Source organism: Macadamia integrifolia, chromosome 12 (genome assembly GCF_013358625.1).
Source record: "Macadamia integrifolia cultivar HAES 741 chromosome 12, SCU_Mint_v3, whole genome shotgun sequence".
NCBI classification, from domain to species: domain Eukaryota; kingdom Viridiplantae; phylum Streptophyta; class Magnoliopsida; order Proteales; family Proteaceae; genus Macadamia; species Macadamia integrifolia.
In genome coordinates this window covers 23,449,502-23,476,659 of record NC_056568.1, presented here as the reverse complement: position 1 = coordinate 23,476,659, position 27,158 = coordinate 23,449,502, and the positions used below count along the sequence as shown (strand labels likewise).

At 36.3% G+C, this 27,158-nt stretch overlaps 1 protein-coding gene and 1 pseudogene across 3 annotated transcripts; one reads left to right on the top strand and one right to left on the bottom strand.

Moving 5' to 3' along the window:
• The first annotated feature begins 2,666 nt into the window (after positions 1-2,666).
• Positions 2,667-5,199, top strand: LOC122094811 (annotated as a pseudogene).
• A 1,938-nt stretch (positions 5,200-7,137) lies between these two features.
• On the bottom strand, positions 7,138-21,807 carry LOC122057060 (hydroxymethylglutaryl-CoA lyase, mitochondrial-like). Of its 3 annotated transcripts, none has more exons than XM_042619050.1 (9): positions 21,611-21,807; positions 20,825-21,161; positions 19,630-19,864; positions 19,139-19,318; positions 18,366-18,446; positions 18,108-18,271; positions 16,324-16,460; positions 8,782-8,897; positions 7,138-7,607 (listed from the first exon to the last, which is right to left on the bottom strand). In XM_042619050.1, the coding sequence occupies exons 2-9, from the start codon at positions 21,085-21,087 to the stop codon at positions 7,356-7,358; spliced, it is 1,428 nt and encodes a 475-aa protein (XP_042474984.1). In that variant the 5' UTR covers positions 21,088-21,161; positions 21,611-21,807; the 3' UTR covers positions 7,138-7,355. The 3 variants fall into 3 exon arrangements, with proteins under 3 accessions (XP_042474984.1, XP_042474986.1, XP_042474985.1); XM_042619052.1 differs by having other exon boundaries at positions 20,825-21,017; XM_042619051.1 differs by having other exon boundaries at positions 19,630-19,837; positions 21,611-21,805.
• Between the last annotated feature and the right edge of the window lie 5,351 nt (positions 21,808-27,158).

The following is a 27,158-nucleotide window of genomic DNA, read 5'->3' as shown; positions in this document are numbered from 1 at the left end:
TTTTTTTTTTTTATCGATAAAAGTTTTCAAGACTCATTTTAAGTCTAAAATGAGAACTTTATTTTTTCTTAACAGAAGTCTTATAACAGAGAGGACCGGGGAACATGATATAACATATTGTGAGAGTAGAAAAGGGTGTTAAAACAAAAACAAAAACAAAAACCCCTTAAGGTATATTATCAATGCTACCTAAAAGATTGGAGCAGGTGCAAGCTGATTTGAATGCTTCAAGGAGTTAGAAATTATGGGATTACCCTATGGAGTTAATCTATTGTTCCAAATTATATTCTAGGAGTTGTTTCATGTTGAGAAACCTAGAACGTTGATGTAATAGATGGGATTATTTTTTTTTTGTTTTGTTAATTGTAAACATAGCAATTGATGCTTGTCTAAGGCATGAAGTTGTTCCATTGTCTGGGTCTCTGTTATTGTTATTATAACAGTTGAAAAAATTGAATATTCAAGAAATATAAAAAATATCACAATCAAAAGATAATTAAGGTGTTTGATCCTGAATATGTGCGAGGGATTTTGAGCATTTTGTCACTATGCTTTGTGCCCCTTGGTACCATTCAAGGGGATTGTAAGAAAGGGAGATGTCACAATTAGGGCTCGTTTGATTTTGTTTCTATTGTTTCTGTGTTTAAAAATAGTAGAAATGGAAAAACCCATTTCTGTGCTAAAAAACGAATTTTGAAATTGCAAAAAGTTGTTTGAATTTTCTGGTTCTAGAAATGTTTTCAGCAGTGCAGTAGGGGGTGCTCTCGGGTTCAAGACATGAGTGAAGGCATGGCGTGTTGCAGGTATGCAGCTCGTGAGTGAAAGCATGATGTTGGAGTTGCAAGTATGCTTCATAGAGATGAGCTTTAGAAGGATGAAGGCAATACAGAACTATGAACTTCGCAGAACTAGGTTGAAGGCGTTGCTTCTAATTAGCGAGAAGTTTCAATAATGGTTTGAGGTTGAGTTACATCGAGTGAAGTATCAGGTTTTCTACAATTTTTTTTTTCCTCCCACTTGTTTCTAGAAACAGAAAAATAAGTTTGACTTGTTTCTTCTTTCCTATTTCTAGACACAAAAATAGGTATAAATATATATTTCTGTTTTAAAAAATAAATGAAGAGAAATAGAAAAATCAAACAAGTTTTAGAATAATTTTCCATTTTTAAACACAGAAAAACAAAAAAATACACTAATAACAAAGTCAAACGGGCCCTTAGCCTTACCCTTGAAGACATCTTATAGCTCTGCAACACCCTCCATGGACCTTTTTTTTCCCCTTTCTTCCCTTCTTTAAGAGAATCTTACTGATCATTCCATGCCAAATACCGCAAGGGGCTACTGCAATAATTGGGGCCCACACTGTCTTCACATTAGTGCTTTTTTCATCTCCATAATATCTTTGGAATATCATGTGGCATTATTTGGCTGACATCCAACTCTACCAAAAGCAAAAGCATGAATAAATATGTGGAGTATACATATTGATCATTCAGCATCTTTTGAAGCAAAACAACAACACACTTGTCAAGCAAAATATCTCAAATGATTTAATGTTAAAATGCACCTTTCACCCCTGTGGACTATAATGAATTGGATGGATTTGGTCGGTAGTGTCAATCCTCCAAATCAACAGGTTGAGAAGGCTTTATACTCAGATACTCTTTTTCTTAAGAACATATATTGTTAGAATAAAAACTAAGAAGATAAATAATGATTCGTGCATATAAGATGACACAGAGATTTAATAAGGTTCATACACAAAGGTAGTGTATTATGTCCTTAATTATATGAAGAAGAAGATGATTTATTACAATGGAAGAAAGATTACAATAGAGATGTTCAAGAACATCCAAACTCTTGCAAGAAACTCTCCTAGAAATCTTAACACAAAATTTCTAAGTCTCACTTGCTTACACAACAAGACAATTAAATATATATATATATATATATATATTCTTTCAAGACGGATTAGTCCATCGGGCACAGTCAGTCACGTACAAGATCAGTGATAGGTTCCTGGCTTGAGCCAACCCATCTGCTAGCATCATAGACCTCAGAAAAAATCTCATTTGAATCACCACCAAAATATAACGAAGTGAATCAATTTTTGAAACATGTCAAGAATTCAAGAGAAACATAACATATATAAAAATTCTTTATTAATTAGAGAAGAGAAAAAGAACCAAACATTATGAGTAGTCTAAAAAATAACCTCATTTCAAATAACAAATTCAAAAGAAAATCAGATTTCAAAAAATCAAAGGAGAATCAAAATCTCAACAACAAACAAAGGACAACAGATCAAAATTGACTCCTAAAGGCCAAGTGACAGTTTGTGGTTCATAATTCACTCATTTTCCTTACATTATCTTTCTTACTTTGTGCTTATATATAGTACTAGGTTTGCACTGTTATTTCTACTAGAAAATAAAATATTTTGAAATTTTATGTGGATGTGTAGAGTAAATCATTTCACACGGTTCATCAAAATATCTTTTAGAATCACATTACACAGTTATAAACATGGGAGATTCCATTTCATTGATATCCACCCATGTGGATAGAGTATCTAGACCCCACATCATTGATATTGCTCTAGCTTGTAACTGTTCACCATTCATGACTATATATAGGCAATGCATGCACTGAGGGTGGTTAGCATCAAAGCCATGGCTCTTAATCTCTACATCCTGTCTAATACCCTTTCCTACTCCAAAACTGGCTGCATGCATTATAGAAGTCTCCCACAAAGACCTCTTAGCCATGAATGCATGATCTCATCAAACATCAAATGCCTTGCAAGCACTCAATTCTGTGATGAGCCAACAACTAATAGGCGATCAGCAAACTATCTGCGCAGCATCGGGGATTTTGATTTTGTGCAATCCTAAGAAAGTGATTACAAGGTAACCACATGAGGAAGAGAGAAGTTGTGTTCTTCTTTTTTTTTGGGTGGGGGGGGAGTGGTTCACTCTTCAATTTCAATTTAGTGCTTCCTTTTTCTGTACTTTATTTGGTGACAAACTTATTCTATAGTGGGAGACCTCGAGAGCAAAACCAAGAAATTGGAAGAAGTAAGGAGTAGGCTTGATGATGATGGAGCCATGGGGCAGTTAGGTCTGCTGGAGCTCATTGATGACATTGAGAGACTTGGGTTAGGGTACCTCTTTGAAGAGGAGATCAAGAAAGCACTGGACACCATAGTGTGCATGGAAGATATAAAGGAGAGTATGAGGTAAACCAAGGTAAAGGTCCCCAAAGAATGAAATTCTCTCTCTCTCTCTCTCCTAAATCAGCTTAATATTGTGGATTAGATATGTTCAATCACTTGAAAGATGAGAGAGGCAAGTCCAAGGCTGTCCATGGATTAGCAGATGCAAAGGATATACTAAGTATGTATGAAGCTTCTCACCTTGCTGCAGAAGGTGAAAGTATCTTGGAGGCCAAGCACTTTACAAGGACAGCTCTAAATGAAATTAAGGATAATATAGAATCAAACGTAGCTAAACAAGTGAATCATGCTTTGGAACTTCCCCTTCACTGGAGGATAACAAGGTTAGAGGCTAGGTGGTATATGGCAATCTATGAGGAAAAGGAGAACCCAATTCCTGCTTTAATCCAACTAGCAAAGTTGGATTTCAACATTGTCCAAGGAATTCATCGGAAAAATGTAGCTGATTTATCAAGGTATATGTCCAAAACACACACACACACACACATACACAAAAGCATTCTATTTATGAATATTCATTCTAGTTTTTCCTGTTCTTTGTAGGTGGTGGAAAATTTTGGGCCTTGGAGACCAGTTGGAGTTTGCAAGAGATAGTCTGATCCCATGCTTTTTATGGACAATTGGTTTGAACCTTGAGCCTCAATTTAGTAATTTTAGGAAGGAACTGTCTAAGGTTAATATGCTAATAATGACAGATCGACGATGTTTATGATGTCTATGGTACCTTGGAAGAACTAGAACTTTTTACAGATGCAGTGGAGAGGTTTATTTGGTGATTCTTAATAAATGTGACTAATTTTTTTCGTACTAGGTTTTATCTCTACTAGCTACTGACTTCATTTCATAATTTAATGTCATATATATACTTTCAGATGGGATGTCAATGCAATAGAACAACTTCCAGACTATATGAAGACATGCTTCTTGGCTCTCTTCAACACTGTTAATGAAATGGCCTATTTTCACCTCAAGGAACATGGAATTGACAGCATACCTTTCCTAAAGAAAGCAGTATACATTAAAACCATATATCCTTTATTTTTTTAATTATTTCGCTTAATCTTTCCTACAATCACATAACTTATTATCTACCACCTCAACTTCTTATTCCAGTGGATTGATCTATGCAAATCATACTTAATAGAGGCAAAGTGGTATTACAATGGTCATAAAACAACACTCCAGGAGTACCTCAACAATGCAGTCACTTCAGTAGGAGGCAATGTAGTACTCATTCATTCCTTTTTCTCACTGCGACAAACTATTCGAGAGGAGGCACTAGATTGCGTATCACAAAATTTGAATCTCTCGCATTGGTCATCAATGATAGTTCAACTTTCTGACGATCTTGGTGCCTCAAAGGTATGTGACCCCCACCTTCCTCTTTTTTTTTTTTTTTTCTCTCTAGAAGATCAGATTATATTGAAGAGCCCGGATCCTCTCCATCCGGCTCTATAGTTTAAATGACAAATACTTTAACACTGATTTTTTTTTTTTTTCTTTTGCACAGGCTGAATTAGAGAGAGGTGATGTATTGAAATCAATCCAATCACACATGTATGAAACTGGTGCTTCTGAGGATATGGCTTGTGAACACATAAGCCATATGATTAATGAAACATGGAAGAAGATGAATACAGATACAATCAAAAATGAATTTCTTCTGTCTTAACCTTTTATCAAGACAGCAGTAAATCTTGCTGGAATGTCACAATGCATATATCAATATGGAGATGGCCATGGTACTTTTGATGATAAGAACAAGAATCGAGCTGAGTCATTGTTATTTGAACCTATTCCATTGTGACGGATGCTTTAGGGCCTTCTCTGCAAGTTCCCTTCCTTTCTTCTCCTTCCACTCCTTTCCTCCATACCAAAAAAGAATAAATAAATAATGTTGTAATAGCAGATGCTTCAAATGTTTTAGAAACAACCTTGAATGAAAATCTGCTTGTTGCAAGGAACTTGATGGCATATTGTAGAGAGGAGTATTATCCTCTATCTATCGTACTCTTCAAGTGGTTATAAATTTCTTGATTTTTCTTGTTTAATCTGGTGGATGATAAATTTTAGGATATTTTTTAGATAATTGCACATTTATATTGAAAATATTAATGATTCATATCAGTTCTTGCTTGATGAATAGTGGCAGATTGATGTTGAACCAAATATCTAGTATGTTCACTCCACTACGCAGTTGGGACATATTTTTGGTTTTTTTTCTTCTAGCTCTGCTTCCAGCCTTTTTCTTTTTTTTTTTTTTTTTTTTTCCTCCCTACCCATCAAGTTTAATTTATTGATTTTTTTTTTTTTAATGACAAAAATTGTAAAACTAAGAAGACTTGGGGTTGGGGATGAGCTTAACAGATCATCCACAGCTGGCTCTACATGCTGGGCGCAACTTGGTACACAAAACTCCCACTACTGTAGGATCTAGGAGGGGCAAATAACAGTAGAATAAGAAAGCTAGTACACTTACAAGGGACTTACTCAGCTATCGTTTAAACGAATCAACCCATTTAGTGGAGTGGACAGCCACAGATGGGAAGATGAACTATACAGTAAATTATTGACCAAAGCTTTGATGGGTCAATGACCTTATCTAGCTTGTGTGGCTCTTGTACAAATTTGTTTATACCTTTTTAACAATGAACAATGGGCTCCACACTTAGTCTCTTAATCTAAATTGAGCCCTTTTTCTTAGAATCCTCACAGCAGAGAGGAATATGATAAAACATCTTTTGTGGAATGAGAAAATAAATTACAATAGGGTTATTTGTCCAAAAATTTGTAAGGTTGATCATCAATGCTACCTTGAAGCATCTACCTTGAAGATTGGAGCCTTGGATGCTTGAAGGTATTGTTCAATTGTAGCATTACCTTGGCAGAGGTAATTTATTGTATCAAATCCCAATTTTTGTTTTCTAGGGTTTGTTTCATGTTGAGAAACCTAGACCATTGATGTAATGGGTGAGATTTGATTTTTGTTATGTAAAATGTAAGCCTAGCAAGTTGGAGCTGTTTAGGGTTTTAGGTTACTACCTCTTATCTCATCTCAGATTGAAGCAAAAATAAATGTTTCTAGACAGTTGTAGCAATTGAAAAAATTGAATACTAAGGAAACACGTAAATATCAAGGCCAAGTCAGATTAGGGGTGAAAGTTTGGCCCTGACAGGGCTTGGCCAAATTTTTTGATCCTGAGGGCGGATTAGGGTTGAAAACCACCAACCCTGGGTCAGGGTTGGATTAGGCTCGGGTTGAGGCCTCAACCCGGCACGAATTTTAACCCTTAATTTTTTTTTTTTATCAAAATTTAGAGCTCTTATGAGTATTTTATTTTTCTATAATTTATTAATGTATAAGATATTAATGGAAAAAATAGGTCAATCAAGGTTAATCCAACCATTGTAGAAGCCAAGGTCAACCCAACGCAAGCCAATCCAACCCGACCAGGCCCAACCCTGCCCTAACAGGGTCGGGTTGGATTGGTATGAATCCGACAGGGTTAGGTTGGGCCTGGGTTGAATTTTGAAGACCTAGGATTAGGTTAGTGTTTTAAGAAACCCAGCCTGTTTCAACCCTAGGTCAAGTGTTGTATCTTTGATATGTGGGGGTTTTATGGGCATTGGAGCACTAGACAGATAAGAGTTCTTTCTCCTAATAAATAATGTTTCAATGTTTTCAGTCGTTCCAATCAGTCTTATCGGTTGGTAAAGTCGGTATTGTTTTCCTAGTTAGTGGTTTTTAAAAATCAATACCGAACTGCAAAGGAATTCGGTCAGTCAGTTTCAATTCAGTACTGTTGGTTTAAATCGATTTAATCATTTGATCGCCCAGATAATTCCATGGGTGTCTCAAAGGTAAACCAAATTCAAAACAATAAAGCTTTGAACTCATAATATTGGTGCAATTTGCTGTTGCTGCTTTATTTGGATTGGAACTATATTCCCATTTCATATAAAGATAAATGAGAGACCCAGTATAATTTTCACTCGATCTGGGGCTCTTGAGTTAACATTATTTGTATTCATTTATCAAGCACAATGCTGATGGCAATATTCCATACAGATATCAATCATTTTTTCATTTTCTCAAATTGGATATGATTCCAATGTATCGTTAAATCTTAGAGGCATTTGTTGTGATTTTTCTGCTGAGAGCAATTGCTGCCTTTGACCCCGATGTGCGATTCAAATGCTTGCAGATGAACTCCCCAGCCAACATGAGCTTTTCCAGATCCACATTGGTCTTCACCCCAAGTCCATTGAGCATGTAGACAACATCCTCAGTCGCAACATTCCCTGAAGCACCCTTAGCATATGGACAGCCTCCAAGACCAGCAACTGATGAATCTACTATATTGATCCCCATCTATTACAAAAAGAAAAGATGCATCAGATGTTAAAATAGAAAAAACCGTCAGATTTGACAATCTTGTTTGTGGGTCATAGGGTTGCAACAGGAGCTGAGTCTAACCCAGTGAAGAGGACAACCAAGCTAATTGCTGGAAAACACACCTTGAAGGATGGTGTGGATTAGCATAAAGGGTTGTCTTGAGCTTTTGTGACCATCGTCTGGTGGGAGAGGAGTAGGAATGGGTTGACCCTTGGCTGAGTGTGAATATTTTGTGCTTTCAGATGTTCCAGAAGAAGTTTCCTTTTCCATAGGCATTAGCCTTTCTTCTCTTCTCTACCTCTCTTGCCTTTTCCATGGAACTTGGCTCCTGGTTGCAAATTTTTTCACACCTATATATATATATATATATATATACTTGACTCTGTTTGTTGATTTCCAGCATAATTTATAATTTCTAATATTGATTTTATTTATTTAGTTTGCGCACTTGAGTTTCTCAAATAAATTTCCTTGCCAATATACAAGGAGTGGGTTTTCATGGACAAGCAGTAAAGGAAGTCTTTCAGGAGAATCTCCTAGATCTGTCACCATAGCATCTCAGTTGGCAACAACCTTGGTGCGGCTGTCTACATCACCACCCATGCAGTAATTTCAGTAAAGATCCATTCTGCCCCATGCCAGAATATGGATAGTCAACAATCTAGAGAAATAAGGTTAAAAATACAAGAAGAAAAATCTAGTGCATAGTTGTTAACACCATTGAGATTGATTCAGGGGTATCCTTGTATCCAACAGCCAAATCCCCAAAATCATTACTTGACATGGGAGAATTAGCTGATCATCAAAGACTCTCTTAACTGCCAGTCCAGGAAACATGTATCCATATATATGCTACTAGAATGAAACTCACTCATCCTGGCAGATGCAACCCAAGTCTCAGAAAATTTATGTTGATTAGACTCGGGGTATATCAGGTTCTGAATTGATGGTTAAACTCTTTAAGAGTTGCGCTTGGGTTTTCCTGAGCCCACCAGAGTGGTGCCCCAGATTTGTACTGAACCAGCAAACAGACTAGCTTTTGCTCTATTCTCTATCCTGGCACAGGTGTCACTCACTCAAGGACGACAGAATTTCAATGCAGTGCTTTCTTTTCTTTCCCATATTGTTCAAACCATAAAAAGTTCCTTACCTGGAGGGACATCAAAATATTAGAAAGAGATTGCCCATAAGTGTCATGAAAATGGACTGCAAGCTTCTCGATGGGGACAACAGCCCTTACAGCTTCAAGCATTGGAACAACGGAACCTACAACACAAGAAAGAATAAGGGTAAGCGGAAAATAAATGTGACAGTGAAATAAACAAGATGCAGACCCGAAACGGAAAGCAAACCAGAATTGCACCACACAAAAAATCAAGTATCTTCGTTAACAGGAACATAAACTAGGCAAATTGTGAGATACAAGTGTGATAAACTTGATTATGGAAAGCTTAATGAAAAACAACTAGTTTCTCTTTTCATTTGCCAAGGAAACCAACTGTTCACTGTATAATGCAGGATCATTTTTCTTTTCTTCCCTTTCCTTGTAGATGCATTAGGTGTCCCTTCTGAACCTCATGCTTGATAGCTTGGAGTAGAGTCTTTTAGACACAAGAACTGACACATAAATACTTGTATCCACAAAAATCAGAGAATAAACAACTCAGCCTTATCCCAACTAAATGGGGTCGATTATATGGATCTATAGGAGGCAGAGAATCTGCATGCGAAATTATGCATTCCTGTCATAAATAACGAGATTGATTGTTACTCACTAGTACTTCTCGTGCTACAACTGATTTCTTACAAGATAGTATACACATACTCAAGTCAAATGCTTTGATTACAGAAAGATATACCAGACCTTAACTGGCTTAAGTTAAACCCAAGGGGGTAGCGCAGTTGGTGAGCAACGAACTTGGAACAAGCCGTAAACTCGGACGTCTTAAGTTCAACCCCCACTAGGCATACCTTGGGCCACTCACACGGGGGTGTTTAGTGCTCGTCACTGCTTTCAATGAAAGTTGAATGGTTCTCATTCAACCCTGGTATGACCCGGTCCATGAGATTGTGGGGTCAGTATGGGCCCACGGGACAAGTTTTGGCCTGGATACCCGTCGTTAGCGAAAAAAAAAACTGGCTTAAGTTAATATTAAGACATTTACTGACTACAGATGGAAAGCTGGTGGGTAATATAGCCACATCTACCGTACCAAAACAGACAGAAAAACTGCTAGTATTCAATGGTAAAAGTGCATACATGAGAGGGAGAGAGAGAGAATGTGTCTCTAAAACAGTATTCTGGAAAATGTTCAATAACGTAGTTTCATAAATTACTCAGTTTTTTTTACCATTTGTTGATAATCAGAAAACATACATACACAATATATATGTTAGGTTGTTTTCTTAGTCAGAATGGCCAATCAAGATGGGTTTATAATTTATACTAAAAATAATAATAATAATAATAATAATAATAATAATAATAATAATAATAATAATAATAATAATAATAATAATAATAATAATAATAATAATAATAATAATAATAATAATAATAATAATAATAATAATAATAATAATAATAATAATAATAATAATAATAATAATAATAATAATAATAATAATAATAATATAATAATAATAATAATAATAATAATAATAATAATAATAATAATAATAATAATAATAATAATAATAATAATAATAATAATAATAATAATAATAATAATAATAATAATAATAACAATAATAATAATTTGCAACTAAAATGTGATATGAAGTAGCTAAGGGTACTTTCAATGGTGTCAAGTAGCAAACATCACAAATGTCCAGTGGCATGTCCTCTGACACCAAATTTAACAATCATAATAAATCAAAAAAAAAAAAAAAAAGGATGAGAGATTAAACATAAATGTCATGATCCAAGAAAAATATCACAGAAGAGACTCTTCAATTAAATTCTTCCATCAGGATCACTTCTCCTCGAATACATTCTGTCATTATTTTATGAATATAAATTATCTTTAATGCAAACAAACAACACATCCTACAAAATTTAATGGATATCTAGTTTATTTTAAAGAATGAGAAATGAAGAATTTCAAAGAAGTGAACATAAGCCTGTTGTTTTAGGTTTGGTTCAGTTTCTTGGGTCAGACTGAACTTATAGTTCAAGATTAGGCCAAGTTAAGCTTAATTTTAAATGCCCAATGGGTTATATGGCAATAGGCTTAGTATTTTGGGTTATTAATGTAATGGGTTAATTCTATAGGCCTAAATAAGAGAGATTTGAGATCTATACGGGATTAAGTGGCTAGTTCCTATTTTGTAGTAGTATAGAAGCTTTCTATTTTGTTTTCTCTAGAACTCTCATGCTTGTGCATCAAGAGTAACTATTTTCTTATATTGTTTTTCTTGTATTGTTGCAAGGTTATAAATAAAGGAGAGGGGATCATACTACTCCAACGATTGGAACACACTGGTGAGCTTATGCTTGTTTCTTGTGAGATGCAGAGTGCTATTGTATGATACAACAGAAACCATGGTGGGATGCCAAGAGGACTGGTGAGATGTTGGTCAAGTACTAGGTGAGAGGCCTAGTCCTTATCTACTTTTTCTATCTTTTTATCCTTTCTTCTCCAAAGGTGAGTTTTTGTCTCTTATTCATAAGCATAGCGTCTACCCTTCTATTCTGATTTCTCTGATATTATTCTGCTGTTTCTTTCTGCTTTCATGTCGGTTCTCTCTTCAATTCTGTTTATTCTTCACTTGCTATTCTGTCCACTAATTTCAGTCGAACTTACACTCTCAATTCCAGATCTTAAATTAATGCTGGAAAAGCCATCAAGTCAACCAGTCAATGAAGGTCACTTAAATCCTGAGATTGATAGTTCATCTGTTGCTTCTTCGGAAGAGCTTCGGAGTCTATGGCATTTTCGAATCTTGACAATGAGACAGATTTAGAGGAGGGATATCATTCCTTCATATTTCGGATTGGCATGAAGCTTCTTCAATTGATCTCTCTCAAATGGAAGAGACAAAGTTGAAGGATTCTGATGAGGGGATCCAATATGTTGATGATATTGAGTTAGTGCAAAATAAAGATTCAAATGGCCGTTTCGTCTATACCTAACGGAGTCACCGTATAAGATTTTCCCCGTACTACCTATGCTGCAAGGAATAGAATACTTAATTTGTGGTTTGATGCCCCTTACATTTTCTTTTCCTTTGCCTTATCTAAGGTTGGGGTGATGCCTCTTAGTTTCTTACTAATTTGGCTTGTATCTTGCCTTTTGGCTGTCTTTCTATTCCTTTAATTCACTAAAAAAATAAATAAATAAATAACTTGTCAATACATGTCTGTTGGCAGTTCACTGAGCTCTTTGATGCCCTGCAGCAGCAACATACTAGCCTTAGGTTCTATATTTATGCTAGTTTCTAATTCATGAACTCCCTTACTAACGTGTCCTCTTTAGGTACTAAAGTTCATTCTTGGTTTCTATTATAATTTTACTTATTTCCATGAAGTTGTTAAATCTCGGCATTGTTTCTGCAAGTTACCAATTTCACACCCTGCTGTTTAATTCAGATAATCCTTACTCAGGTTGCTCAAACATCTTTTGATTCGACTACCACTTGACCTACGGTTCTAGACCATGTGTAGGTTTCTAATCCCTAGCCCTTTAGGTGATTGGATACCCGTCAATGAGATATTCTCTGAAAGGTAAGGATCATCATTTTGTGATGATCCAATCTAAATTGGGTAAGAGGAATGTAGGCATGCTAAATATCAGATATACAAATTGTGTTCGCTGGAGTGAAAGACTCCTGAAATTTAAATGGGTGAATTGCTTTTCCACAAGGACCGAATTCATCATGTAGACAGAAGCAATCAAGAAGGTGAACAAAGGAAATTGGAAAAAAGTCCTGATGCAGTATTTGGGAACTAGAGCAGTGCCAAGAGAAGAAGAAAAAGCTTACTAATTGATCGGCGGCCTTTTAAGGTCAAAGGGCCCCGATAAAGAGACAAACAAAAGGAAAAAAACACTAGCATTATTAAGCTATCATTTTTTGGTTGTTAACATGCCTACATATAATAATTACAGAAGAATAATCAACAAAAAGAACAGCTGCCATTTTGGTACGCACCGTCCCTTCGCAGTTTCAGTGAGTAACCACCAGCCAACTAATCCAGTGATGTTTTTTAAAATTCTATTTTCTCACCCCATAGAAAGTCCGCCATCAAAACCTCAATTTTCTCAATCACCTTCTTAGGGACTGGAACTGCTGAAAGTAGGAGTAACAGCTTGCTGCTTAAAACATGTTTACTAAGCACTATTTTACCCCCCTTCAGAGCGAACTTTGGCCTTCCAACCTTCCTCTGAATCTTTTCCATATGATCCATAAAATACTCATAATGAGGACATCCTTTGAAGATTGGAGTTCCCAAATAAAACAAACGGAGCTTTTCCCCCTGGAAGCCTGCGTTGTGGGGGAAAGATCTAATAAAAGGAGTATCCAGTATCTATTCTTAACAAAGCATTTGATCCCCCCAACCCGCAATCCAGATAGCTTGCTTGCTGCTTAAGGCGTGACGTTCAGGCCTATCACCTGATAGCCCCTCACTCCAATTACTGAAGAAGAGCTTTCAGTATTACTCAGCCTACGTTGTTCAACCTTGACTTCAACTCCACTTACTTTACTCGACTCGTCCAATCAAAAGCACCCATCACTACATCACAATTCCAGACAGAGAGAACAGCATGCCCATCACTACTCCTAGCAAGAGGACAGCTCCTACAACAGATCCTACACGAAGTACTATCTTGAACAATGTTCCTTCCTGCCTCTCACCTGAGTCATGCTGTTCCTGCCTCTCACCCGAGAATCAGTTACTCCACTCTGGAAACTACTCGAATGGAAAGGAGGACCACTAACAGACAAACAGTACTCGCTTGGCATGACTTGATTGCTTAGTAATGAAGATCGCCCTCTTTGTGGCGCTCTGCTCGGACGAGCCCCTGCCCATTTTTAAAGGCTGACTGACACAATGCCTTAAGCATGCTTAAGAATCCTGTCGCCCCAATGGACAATGAAACCATTAAAGGCATATCTATTTTCCATCAACAAATCATCATACACGACAGGCACCTTCCCTTTTACCCTGGCTCGTTTTTCTAGCATCAACTGCTTCAGCTTACTCTCTATTTGAACTGCAAAGTTGTGATTTCAGGAATTTCATTATTCCTAGTTTCTGTAGGAATCCTAGTGTCATTGGGAATCCTATTCCTACTCTACCATGAATTCTATTTAAGTAGAGTTCTGTTTTCAGTTTTTTTTACTATTTTTCCTATGTTTGTATCCTAGCTCAGGCTGGATTAGGAATCTACAAGTCGAGTCCTATGTTATGAGTTGGTTTTCTTTATTCTCCAGGCGCCTTGGACACCTAGTTGGTTTCACCTTGCTTCTAGGCCTCCCTTCAAAGCCTTGGGTCACCTAGATGCTGTGAAAACTATGCATTATGTCAAGTCCTAGATGTTTAGGACTTCAAACGCTGCTGAAGGTTCTCTAATCAATTTAGGAGTTGCTTTCAAGTCTTTTATTGGTCAATTAAGTAGCCAGTTTGAATACTAGCTGGTTTAGGCTATTTTTAGTCATGTTATGAGCCATATTTAGAGAGTTCATATATGCTTTTGTAACCAGCCAAGGCATATGGATGTTATTACGAATAAAATGTGGCTCTATTGCTCAATACTCTATGAGACTCACATTGATGGTTGTGGGATGCAATTGCTGCCTAATGGGATATTGCTATATTAGGTGGGTAAGTGGGATGCTGATCAAGGCTTGGGTGTGATTCTCAAGTCATGTCCTCCTCCTTACATCTTCTTCTTCTAATCTTTTTTTTTTTTTTTTTCACTGCTAAATTACTGCAATCGGGCCAGTTTTCTAATCTGTTCTTGGGTCATGTTTATGATTTGATTTTGATTGTTGACATCTGAAATCCACTACATCTCTATATATCCAGTTTCTCTTATCAATGGTATCCAAATGTCTGGTCGACTGTGCTTTTAACTAATAATCCTGCTGCCAGTAGGATTTCTAGTTTACTCATCAACAGAGCTTGGCTTTTGGAATCTGATTTCAGTAAGTGCCAATCGACATCAGTACTTATTTGATTTCTGATCTAAAAGTCTGATCTTGTCACTGTTTTGAGTCCTACTGCTACTCAAATTGCTGGAACTTTCACAACAGCTTTCTGTTTCAGTTCTAGTTTCTGGTTCTTGTTCTAGTATGATAGTTAACTGCTACTACTAAATTTTGGTCGCTGATTGATCATCCATCCAATAGCTTTGGTTCCCCTAAATCTGAGGCCGATACCCCTTTGATCTGGAAACCCTAATCAAGAGTCCTACCCTCAGTAGGATTCCTCCATAGCTCCAGATCCAACAGTTGGATCAGAATCATCTTTTGAGGGATTGTTGCCTGCTATATTACGGACCTTCAACCAGAATATTCTCTGTATTTGAACTACTGGCTTCATTTATCAAAATTTCCTTGAATCTAGTCATATCATCCACTGCGATTCTGATTTTCAAATGAGTTTCTGAACCTAACACCTAAGGCTTCTAGAAACCCATCAAGTCCAAGATTGGTTCTGATAAAAGTGCACTTCATGCACAGTGAGGTCATCCATACCACACAATTTCAGACACAATAATCAATGCAACCGCAACTAACTTCAGAGACAACAGAAAGGAGACAAGCAAAAAAAAAGAAAATGTAAAAAAGATGCTGCTCATTCATTCTTATGACCAAGAAGAAGGTCCATTGGATAGTAAAGGCCTGTAAAAATGGTGTTGAAAGGCAGGCCTGACTATCATGTCATAGCCTGGAACAGTGCCATCAAGTAATTCAACAGCCAACAAATGAAGGTTCTGGAACCTAAAAACATGAAACTAGAGCTCCATTATTTAAATAATAAAATATCATCAATCACCATGCATGTTGAATAGAAAGCATTATAAGAAAGTTTCAGTAGCTATTGATTAAGAGGGCAACCATATGGTTCAGTGTACCCCAATTTGTCATCCGAAATACACATTTTAGGTACTTAGGCTGCATTTGGTAGTCATCCAGAAAAAATGTCTATGACGTTTTTCCGTTCTATGGGAACAAAAAAAACGGAATAAAGCGTTTGGTGTTAACTTGGTGTTTTTCGGTTTTCTTGGAATGGAAAGGGAAAAAAAGCTAGAAACGCAAAATGATGGAACGACAAAACCTTGTTCCATCATTTCGGTTTTGTTCCAAAAAAAAAAAAAAAAGAAGAAGAAGAAAGAAAGTGAAATACGGTAATCGTTCCTGAAACAGGTTCACCAACACCATTTTTTTTGTTTTAAAACGGAATTTTGACACAGAAACTGAAAATTCTATTTTTGACACGAAACGTCGTTTATGGAACTGAATGACTACCAAACACAGCCTTAGTATATAGGAGAAGTCAGAAATATATTATTTGTTTAGTAATCAGATATCAAGGTAAGTATAAAACTATTATAGCTAGATAGAAGTAGCTCTCCATGAAGAAGGAAATTTATGGTCCAACAGACACAATTTCTTGTGGTATATGTTTGGGTCTCTATAAATTATGTAATTAAGATGGAAAAGTAAAATGCAATTCAAAGCATACCGGGTGTTCCAACTCCAATTGTATCACCAAGGGAGATCTCATAGCAACCCATGTCGTAGAGCTCCTTTGCCACATATGCTACATTTGAAGGAGGAACTGGCCCTTCAACAGGGCACCCAACAACACATGACACGTAGCTACCAAAAAAGAAAATCAATTACTTCAAATCAGAACCCATAGGGAAGATATTAAACATGCTACTGCATTTCAATGATAAAATAAAGAAAGGTCCAAATAAAATTTAAAAAAAAAAAAAAGGCGCAACCCAGTGCACAAGGCTCCCACTACTACAGGGCCTGGGAGGGGCAAATAAAATAACATCAGTCACATTAGATAAAAATGTGATTTGAGAGACCAGCTGGAGAGCATTATCCATCCAGCACAAGTTAAGAGTGAGTTGTGCCAGGATTTCAATATGGTGGGCTCTGTCTGATACGCAATATTCAGAAAAAGTTACATTTATGCTTACATTTATGCTTGAGGACACTTCTCATCATGGGTCAAAAACACAACTACTACTACTCAGCCTTATCCCAACTAAATGGGATCAGCTACATGGATCCTTATCCTCCAATCGGCTCTATTCGAGATCATACTTGATACATGGGCTAAGCTATGCGTGTCTTTAGTCACCACTTCTCCCAATGTCATTTTAGGTCTGCCTCCGGCTCTTTTAGCTCCTTCAATCTAAATCAAATCATTCTTCCATACTGGAGTATCTAAAGGCCTCCGTTGAACATGGCCATGACATCTCAAACAACTGTCTCGTAATTTATCATGTATCAGAGCTGCTCTAAAATAAACTATAATTTTAACATTCCTTACATTATCTTTCCTAGTTTTTCCACACATCTATATCAACATCCTCATCTCAGTTATACTAAGTTTATCTATATGATGCTTCTTAAATGCCCAACACTCAGCACCATACATTGTAATCACTCATATGACTGTCCTATAAAAGTATCCTTCAAGTTTTAGGGGAACACATTGATCATACAACACTCCGGACACACTTCTCCACTTCATCCATCTTATTTAAATTCTCTGTGAAATATCATCCTCTATATCATCTTCTTTATTTATGATTGAGCCCAGATAGCTAAAATAATCACTCTACGGAATCTACCTCTCATCAATATTCACCACCTTATTATCCGTTATAGTGTAACTATAGTTACACGCATATCTCCATTTTCGTTCTATTTATCCTAAAATATTTTGATTCCAAGGTTGATCTCCATAACTCCAACCTGGTGATAATCCATGTTTTTGTCTCATCCACCAAAACAATATCATCAACAAAAAGTATACAGCAAGGAACCTGATCTTGAGTGTCTCTAGTTAAATCATATATGATAAGAGCACACAAAAGGGTAAAAAACACATGCATTATATGAATACATTGCTCGGCTGATCTGGCCATGCTTAGGCCATGATGGATGGAGTTTCATTCCTATCGAGATGCAGGTAGAGAGTTAGAAGACTTGAGTTAAGCCATTTTAATTGGGTTGCAGGGGGTGAAACATAAACTTATGTATAAGTAGACATATGTGAACGCCATACAAGGGTAAGTCAGCATAACCAGCTCCGAAAAGCCAAAAGTGCGAACATTTCACTTGTTAGTTAAAAAGAAGAATCTTGATTAGAGTTTGAACCCATATGTGTTCGAGTGAAAAAAAGAGGAGTCTGGCACAGATAAAATTAAGAAAAAACTTTGCTCATTAAAGAATCAAAATCCAGGGGTGGGGAAAATAGAAAGATGAAAGACCACAGTAACATACCCACGAACAGGAATCGATAGCATTCTGGCAGCATGAACAACAGCCCGAAAACGCTGAAGACTCTCCTCAATGCTGCAATTGATGTTTGACTTTGAAAAGGATTCAGAAGCTGAGGCAAAGACAGAAACCTCCTTAGCTCCAGCTGCGACAGCAGCTTCAAACCCCTGCAAGCAGGCAAAATCAATAAAAAATTTCCTCCTTGATACAAATTTGGCATAATTTGTAATATAGATTTGCATTCCAGATAAGACAACATACTTTAAGGTTAGGCGTCAACACAGGTAATCTAGCACCCTCCACATTCTGTATTCCTGCCATTACATCCTTCGCATCTGCCAGCTGAAATACGGATGAAATAATTCAAAATAGTTTCAAGAATTTAGTTTTGATAAATCAAATCCATAATGTCCCAATCAGAAGGAAAGCATCACCGTCAAAAAACCCCCTAAAAAAAACGAAGCTCCCAGTGATGACTAAGTAAGCATCACAAGGGAGAAATAGAAGTTCAGACCAAACAAGTGGTAACCAGTGTAATATATAGAAAACAAGAATTTCCTTACACCTTCATGACAAATGACAATAAAACAAACATGTGCATAGACTGACAGTGAGCAGTGAATTCATGCCAAGGAACATGACAATAAAACAAACATGTTCCTTCCACTTTAGAAAAGGACCTTGGCATGACCTATTTTGGAAATATCCAACACAATTCTATCATAACTGATCAACTAAATTTCTATAACCATGTCTTTGCTTTATATTTTGTGGGGATATTTGTGTCTGACCATGTCTGTGCCTACACAGGATACATATGCCCATGTCCAGAGATGGTAAATAAAAAAAGGTCCTTATTTAGGAAGGTTATAAATATGAGACACATCAAACAGATTACGATAGTATAGACCTGGTTGGAAACAGAGAAACGTGCAGGCCAGAGAAGGTGTTTGGAGGATTTTCCAATCCCCAAACAGAAGATTTAGTCACAATTGATACAAAGTAATAAAGGGAGGAAAATAAGCCTACACTACCTGTGGTACCCATTTTGCTGAAACAAAACTCGTTGCCTCAACAACAGGCAATCCAGAAGAAACTAGTCTTTGTATCAACTCAATCTTTACAGCTGTAGGCACCATAATTTTCTCATTTTGCAATCCATCCCTTGGGCCAACTTCCACGATCTTTACATAGCTCGGTATCCCGTACAAAAGCTGCAGTATGAAAGCACAATCAAGTTCTGCATCACTTATTATATCAGAAAGAGAGATTAAAAAAAAAAATTAAAAGGAATTCTATGTGCAATTAAGTGACTGTAATCAGTAGTCATGAACTATGCATTGTCAAATCTGGGCATATAGCTAAGGGATAAAGAAATTATTCAAGCCTTACATTCAATTTAAGAATAAAAATCAGATGCTAAATCCAAACAAAAAAATATATTTAAGGAGTTAACCCACCAAAGAAATTGTAAAATATCAGTATGTTTAGTAAGTTAAAAATGTTTATTTGGAACCCAACGGACCTGAACCTTACTCGTGATACCCCTAACATCACTGTCACTGCACTCAGAGCAATAGTGACGATCTGGTACATACGAATCACAAAGACCTCCAATTACCCTATGGTTCTGGCTCCTACCCAAGCTTAAAGTCCTTCGCATTAAGGAGTCTCCAAGCAACCCATCCCGGGTCTGTCTCCTCCATGGAAATGTCTCTCTTGTATAGTCTTCACTGCAAGAAAAAGCTCCAAAATGCCAACTTCATTAAATTAACGGGTTGAAATTACAAAATAACTTAACAGACGGGAGAACAAGATTTATCATAAGAAATTTCTCTCAGAAACTCCTTGCTACATGTCCAAATATTTCTACTAGTTTATGGAATAAGTACGAAAATGAAGCTAACTGAAAGGTTCTGTCATTTTCTTCTTAGTTTTCTAAGTCTTAACATAAGCTTGGGCCAAGAATATGGGCTAGTTAGTAGTTACATTAACCCCCCCCCCACCCCACCCCACCTCACCTCACCTCACCTTTTTTTCCTGAATGCAACAAATAAATTTCTCAAATGCCCAAATTCCTCAAAACTGCTTACTTTTACGAAAACTGTCTTTCATCATCATCACAAATAATAACATCCACTATGGCAACATGAAAAATCATGAGGGTCCAAATTTTGTGCACAGGTAATGCTATGGTCCACTTCTCACATTTCAATTTTCAGTTCCAACAGAGTTGGCCACATGGCACAATAATTCTTTGCAAAGACAGAAAAAATCGTTGAAAGCAAATGCAGCTAGAAGTACAAGGAGAACTTTCAAATAAATGAGAGTTATATTATTTAATTTAGCTACAAAAGTTCAAAAGAGGCAATCCAGACAGTACCATATCCATCCAACAGTAAGAATAGCCATACCATCCTTCCACACAGCACAGCTGGCTTCCATCGAGGAATGGCTTCCTCAATATGCCATACAAAGAGTCTTTTTCGAAATAATAATCAGAATAATAATGATGATTATTGATGATGATGAACTGGAAGTTTCTTGCTCAGTGTAGGTTTAGATTATTAAAAAAATACCTTTGGGTCAATAAAAAGCACTTACTAGTATCATTTTTCTTTTCCCATCTTTTAAGAAGAAAATAAAAAGGCAATTTGTTATTGTTGGTACATTAAAAAGAGCAGAAAAAGTGAACCTCATTAAAGTAAAATTACACTTACTTGCAACTGTTGGATGAGCTGCATCTCGTCCCATCAATCCAGCAATTTCTCATCGCCATATCATCTATTATAGGCCTGCAAGCAGAAGAGGAGAACCTCCTGTCCCAATCCAGACAGCTCAAGTTTGGAAAGTTTTCAAGACCCAGTGGCTCCTCCAAACTTGACATAGTTGAGCCCAATCTGAAAAGTGGAACTGGAACAAATTTTTGGGACAAGTAAGTTCTCCAGCAGGAACACTTTCGCAAGGCCATAGTTGCTATCATTATATCAACAGCAGCGAGAAGGATGACCTATCCCACTAAAAGATCATTTCATTTCATTTCAAAAATGCAAATACCTGATTTCATCAGAAGAAAAATATTTCATGAGGGATGGGAAAATGTTAATCATGAGATCAGTAAGTTATTGTATATAAAATTTTACCTGGCTTCCAGGAGGAATTAGAACAGATTCATGATATATACTTAAATTGATGCAAGAAAAGGTTAGAAACACTCACACTTAGAATCAAACCAAATCAATGTATACCTTGGAGAAGAATTACCAGAATTGACAACTAAAGAATATAAATTTTTAAACAAAAATTCAAAACGTATTCAAAATTTGAGAATCATCCCCAAACACAATACAACAAAATCTTCAACATCACAACCCTAAAATTTCAAACAAGTAGAAAGACAAAGAATTAAAACAAAACTAGGATCGATGATTCAGGGTATGGAGAAGTACTTAATGAACGAACCATAGATGAATCAGAAGTTACAGAGGAAACCAAGGGAAGCTTACCGATTCCCTCTTTGGGGATTAGATGAAGGAGAGAATATGTAGTATCAGAGATGGTTCGAAATTTGAGTTTCGTTAACAACGTTTGGAGTTTGGATAACTTCGGCAATTTTCAAAATAGGACATTGGCAGTTGGGGGTGTGCGTGTATCTCCTAGATGCTCCCAAGTCCCAAATGCTCCACGCTGCTATTAAAAAACCTGGTGAGATTTTGGACTCGCATGGTGTATTGGTACCGTATCTGCCGTATCATATTGGTATCGGCTGAGATCGATTGCCGATCCCGAATCAATTCAGATTGGTTATCCCTGTTGTGTTGTTTTAGAGGTAAAACGGTAAAAATGAAAATTGAACTTTTTCTGAAAAATAAGTGGTAAAAGTGATCAATACACACCCGATCCTCTTCGACACCCATCCAAATAAGTATCAAAAGCGGTTGATACCAGTACCGGTGCCGAGAAATAAATCCATGCATTGGAGGTAAGGTTTTCTCACGTCTACAATTTTGGATGCCCATTTTCTTCTTCTTTCAAGATTGAAAAATGAAATCTTGAAGGTATTTTGGTAATATTTTTATCCAAAAAAAGGGTATTTTGATAATATAATTTAGGAAAATTTGCCGCGCCACCCCTGGAGAATGCCACAATGATAATGCCACCCTCTGTGTTTTACCCAATTATTCTCAGACCCCTGTCATCAATCGATGTTAAGTGTGAAGTTAAAATGACTGTTATACCCTTATCATTAAAGGAAAAACCCAAAAATCGTTCCATTTCCTTTCTCATTGCCTTTAAACCATCGATTCTTCAATTTAACTGCATTTTCAGGTTTTCGATTCCCATTTCCCAGCGAAGTTCTCTGGTTTACAGTCCTACCCTAGCTCAATTTAAGAAGCTGTAACCGTCATCTATCATGAAATCTCACCCGGAAAACCCTAGTTCATCCCCTGCAATTATTTTTGTTTCCAAGGTTTCATCGGTAGGTATGCTTCGTTGACTGTTAATTCGTAGATGGATATGTAATCCAGGACTCTTTGGTCGTAGATGGACTCGTATTCAAGGCATGTTAGTGTACTTGCCAGAGCTTCGAGCTTCCATGGGTGCCCTAGCCATCAATCGTAATAGTGGAGATCGTTGGTTCAACTTCAGTTATGCTTACTCGCCTTTTAACTTTAAGAATTCCAACTCTCGACCCGACCTTTACTCCTCTAAGAAACCCAGATTTTAGCATATGCCTACCAGTACAGAGCGGCAACTATCTTCGCTGAATATAGCCTCTAGAATCTCTCTGTACCCGGAGGAGATTCGGCCTTTGCCTAGAGAAGTTCACGCTCGTTGCTGGAAAACCAGGTTTGGTCGCCCACCCAGGTTGGTCAGTCGAGTTGGCAACACTCAAGGTTCGATTTACGTGATGGGGAATTGTCTAGCTCCTCGCTGATACGATGAAGCAAAAGCTTTTGCATCTGACGCTTCACGGCACTTGAGACGGGACAAGGCACCAGTGATTGATGTGGAGGCGGCGTGCTCCAAAGTTGTAATTGCTGATCACTCGAGCATAGACGAAATTGAAGTATTGGACAATGAGCGACAAGTCCGCTCTGTAGTTTCGGATTGGAAGTCTCATGAGACCAATGCTGATGTCTTCTGAGGGGTGCACATGTAAAGTTTCCGGCTTATGGTCAGCAACTGTCTTCTTCTGCAGTATCTAAGCTGACTAAGGTGGACGAAGCGGGGAAGATGATGGCTGCTCTGTCTGTCAGTCCCGGAGAAGAGAAGCTTGGTATGCTTCCTCACAAAAAAATTGCACATGTCTACAGAGAGACTGGAATTCGAAATTGGACAAGCAAGCGCCAGTGCTCAGAAGGTGAAGGTAACGATTTGGGAGAGGTATTTTAGGTACTTCGTATTTAATAAGGGTATTTTAGTATTTAAAATAAAATAAAGTTATTGACTTCAGCAAACAAGGAATATTCTTTAACAGTGACTGATGGTAGGGAGTCTGAGTATAATTTGGTGAAACAGAATTAGTGATCTTATCATTGTGACATTCATCGGGGGGTGGTGTGATAAATTTTCCTTATGAAGAACAACAATATGTAAGTTAAAAGAAAGAAAATATTAAAAAAAAAAAATTGAACTTGAGAAAAGAAATAGACATAAGAAAATTATTGTATAATTATGATTTTTGTCTTATTATATCTTTTGTATGATTATTTTTCTTTCTCTTGGTTTTCAAACATTGCTAAATCCACGTGCAAATACAAGAGTAATCCCTCATGATAGGTGTTTATATCAATCTGAATCAATCTAAGATTCAAAAATCTATCTTGTTTCTTGATACTAGCATTGATTGATGTCGGTCATGAATCAGCTTATACAGTCAATCGAATACTAATACATTAAATCCATGCTCTATCATGATAGTGGATCCATTATAGGCAAAGTCCAAAATACCAAATAAACTCCCTATGTGGTTGTCAAAATAGATTTACTTGGCTAGCTTTATTACATGGACCACCTCTGGTAGACAAATCTTAAATTTTTCTATCAAGACAATTTTTTTTTTTTTTTTAATGTATATCTCTCACCTTCGGATGAGTCATATAGGGCAGGTGTTTCACATTAGGTAGACCTTTTGATCTTTTTTTTTTTTAATGAAAGAATCAAAAGGCATACCCCGATGTATGAGGCTTCCCCGCATATGCAAGGTTTGGGGGGAACGAGAATTATGTTGTCTTACCCCGTGAATGTCGAGAGGCTGTTTCAGAGTCTCTCTTCTGAAGAAATAGAATAGAGAATACAATCCTGCTCTTATTGCTATTTTAGAGCCCAAGCAACAAAAGTTTAACATCCTAATCTAGCTAGAAGACTGAACATGTCGCTCGATCACTATGTCACAACATTTGTACCTTTACCATTGGACCAAGCACGCCCCTTAAATTAAAAAGAAGAAGAATCACCAAAAACTACAATATCAAGAATGCAAGTAATCCCAACGAAAGATAATTTGGTTGTGATGAATCCAATGGAGTAAGTGATAATATCTACAAGACTCAACGACTGAGAGAAAGCAATTAATCACACAAAAAAATAAATGCCACATGGTTTCTCTACACGAAACACACAAATCATCACCTTCTTCCATCCCCTAATGAGCTTATAACTTAGATTTTAAAGGTAACCCATCAAGAAAGCACACCATATAGAAATTTAGATTTAGGAAGAATTCTTAATTTCTGTATAAATTTCTATCATTTACTAATAGATATATTATCTTTCGTGATATGTGTGTCTTGAATTTCTGTACTCATTTTGAAGATTGATCCACTTCGACAATTTTGATGACAATTTGAATGAGATTTTTTATTTTAGATCTGTGATGGTAGCATAGGCTTGAGCCCATCCCATCATTGGTCTTGTATCGTGGCACAGTACGATCCAACAAGATGTGATCCGATGGATCGACCCAATTGGGAGGAGTGTATACGTTTTCTTGTCTTGTTGTTCAAGCAAAAGAGAAAAACAGGAGTGAAAAGGGGATAGCACTACACATTAAAGCATGTGAAGTGTGAACCGCGTTAAATTTCTATGTCATCTTGTTTAAATTTATTTTTTGTTTTCTTCTTTTTTTTCGTGTTTAGTAGTATTATTTTTTTGTTCTAACATCTGGTCATAGAAGTCATACTTGAATTTTTCCCAATAATAGATAAAACTATTTTAGTAGATAAATTCCAGACTTAGAAGCCATACAAAACCATCGATCGGGACAAGAAATATTGGGAGATGGAACAGTAAGTATAGTAGAAACTAAGGGATAAAAGTAAAACATTCCATTCATTATCAATTATGAAGCCTTTTATTTTATCAAAATTAAGGGGGTTGGGGTGTCCTGTTATAAGAAGATGGTAAACAGTATCCTTATAACTTTGGTATCCATGGGTCCTCCCAAAATCTAGTAGTAACCCCACTCCCAATTATACATCAGTTGCCTAAGGCAACACACTAGTGATATTTTCCAGGTCCAAGAACCCTTTATAATTTGAACAGAAAAATCTAACAAAAAATTATTATAAAAATACTTAGCACATAGAATAGATGACCACAATCCTTCCATTATATTTTAAAAGTCTCTGCTGACTTAACTAACAATGCTTTATATGAGTAGCCACATCTCTAAAACTAAGCCTTTCCTTCTTCTTCTTTTTTTTTTTTTCCTGCTGCACCAGACTACATAAATTATTGTTTTCCTATCATTGTTACCAGAGCATCAATTGAATCTAATTTACTATACACTATTCTAGGAAATACAAAACCATTGAGTAGGATTAGCAAACAAAACAGGCTAAATGAACATTGTTTTGGGGGTATTTTCCATTTTCAAACATAGAATAATGGAAAAACACATTAATTTTTGAAAATAAAATGAAATGGGCCCTTAGTTTCCCACATGGTAAAGCGTTCCCGACATGATCAACAAAAACTCAACCTCTTTAACCTTTGTTCTTGGTTTAAAAAACTTAGTATCAAGATCAACAACCTCATTGCAATTGCTTAACCCTAGTAAACTACTTAAGTATCTTTTCTCATCTAAAAGGTACATTTTTACTAAAATAAACTTTTCTCTTATTGAAATTAATATGCTAACAAGATAAATAATCTAAAATAGTTTTTATTGATAAAGTATCTTACTTTCTGCTCTTGCAAAAGATAAAAGTATCATCGGCAAACAACAAATGAAAGATCTCAAGAATCTGTCTCGCAATTTCAACCCCTTAAGACAAATCAAGATCCATAAATACACCCAATAATCGTGACAAAACTTCCATAGCAGTTACGAAAATAAAAGGGCAAAAAGGACATCCTTGTCGTATCCCCTAGATGACTTTAAAACAACTACCCTCCAACTTAATCAAGTATGACACTAAGGGCATCAACATGAATGTGTTTTTTTTTATTTCATAAGGGGTGGGATGGTAATTTTGCATGCCTATGTATTTGGGTGTAAGGGCTAGCTATATGCGACTAAGCAGGTTTGTGTTATTATATTTTTCTATTCTTTTCTATCTATTTCTCACCAAACACACTGGAAAAAGAATAAATTTGTGGGTCATGTTTTATCCTTCTATATCTCTAAATCTTTAATAAAACTCCCTATTGAACATGGGAAAAAAGGAAAATTTTTATTGCAACCAAAGTTAGTGAAAAAATAATCCTAACTTTATTTTTTTTTTTTTTTGGCTCATTTAATATAACATATATACTTTTTTTTTCCAATAAAAGTAAATCATGTCAATTCACATAAATACTACATTAAATAAATTTTAATTTTTTAAAAACCTTTTCAAACTACTACATTAAAGATTGTGTTAAATCTACAACATAACAAAATTTGGAAGAAAAGTTAGTACTTCTTAAGCAGATGATTTAGAATGGCACCAGCAATCACGGGCCCTGTATTCTTGTATAGAAAAGGAGTACATTTACATGCTAATTAATGCCTCCACTCCTCATTCTAAGATCAATTTTATTACAGAACTAAGAAAAAAGCAAAGG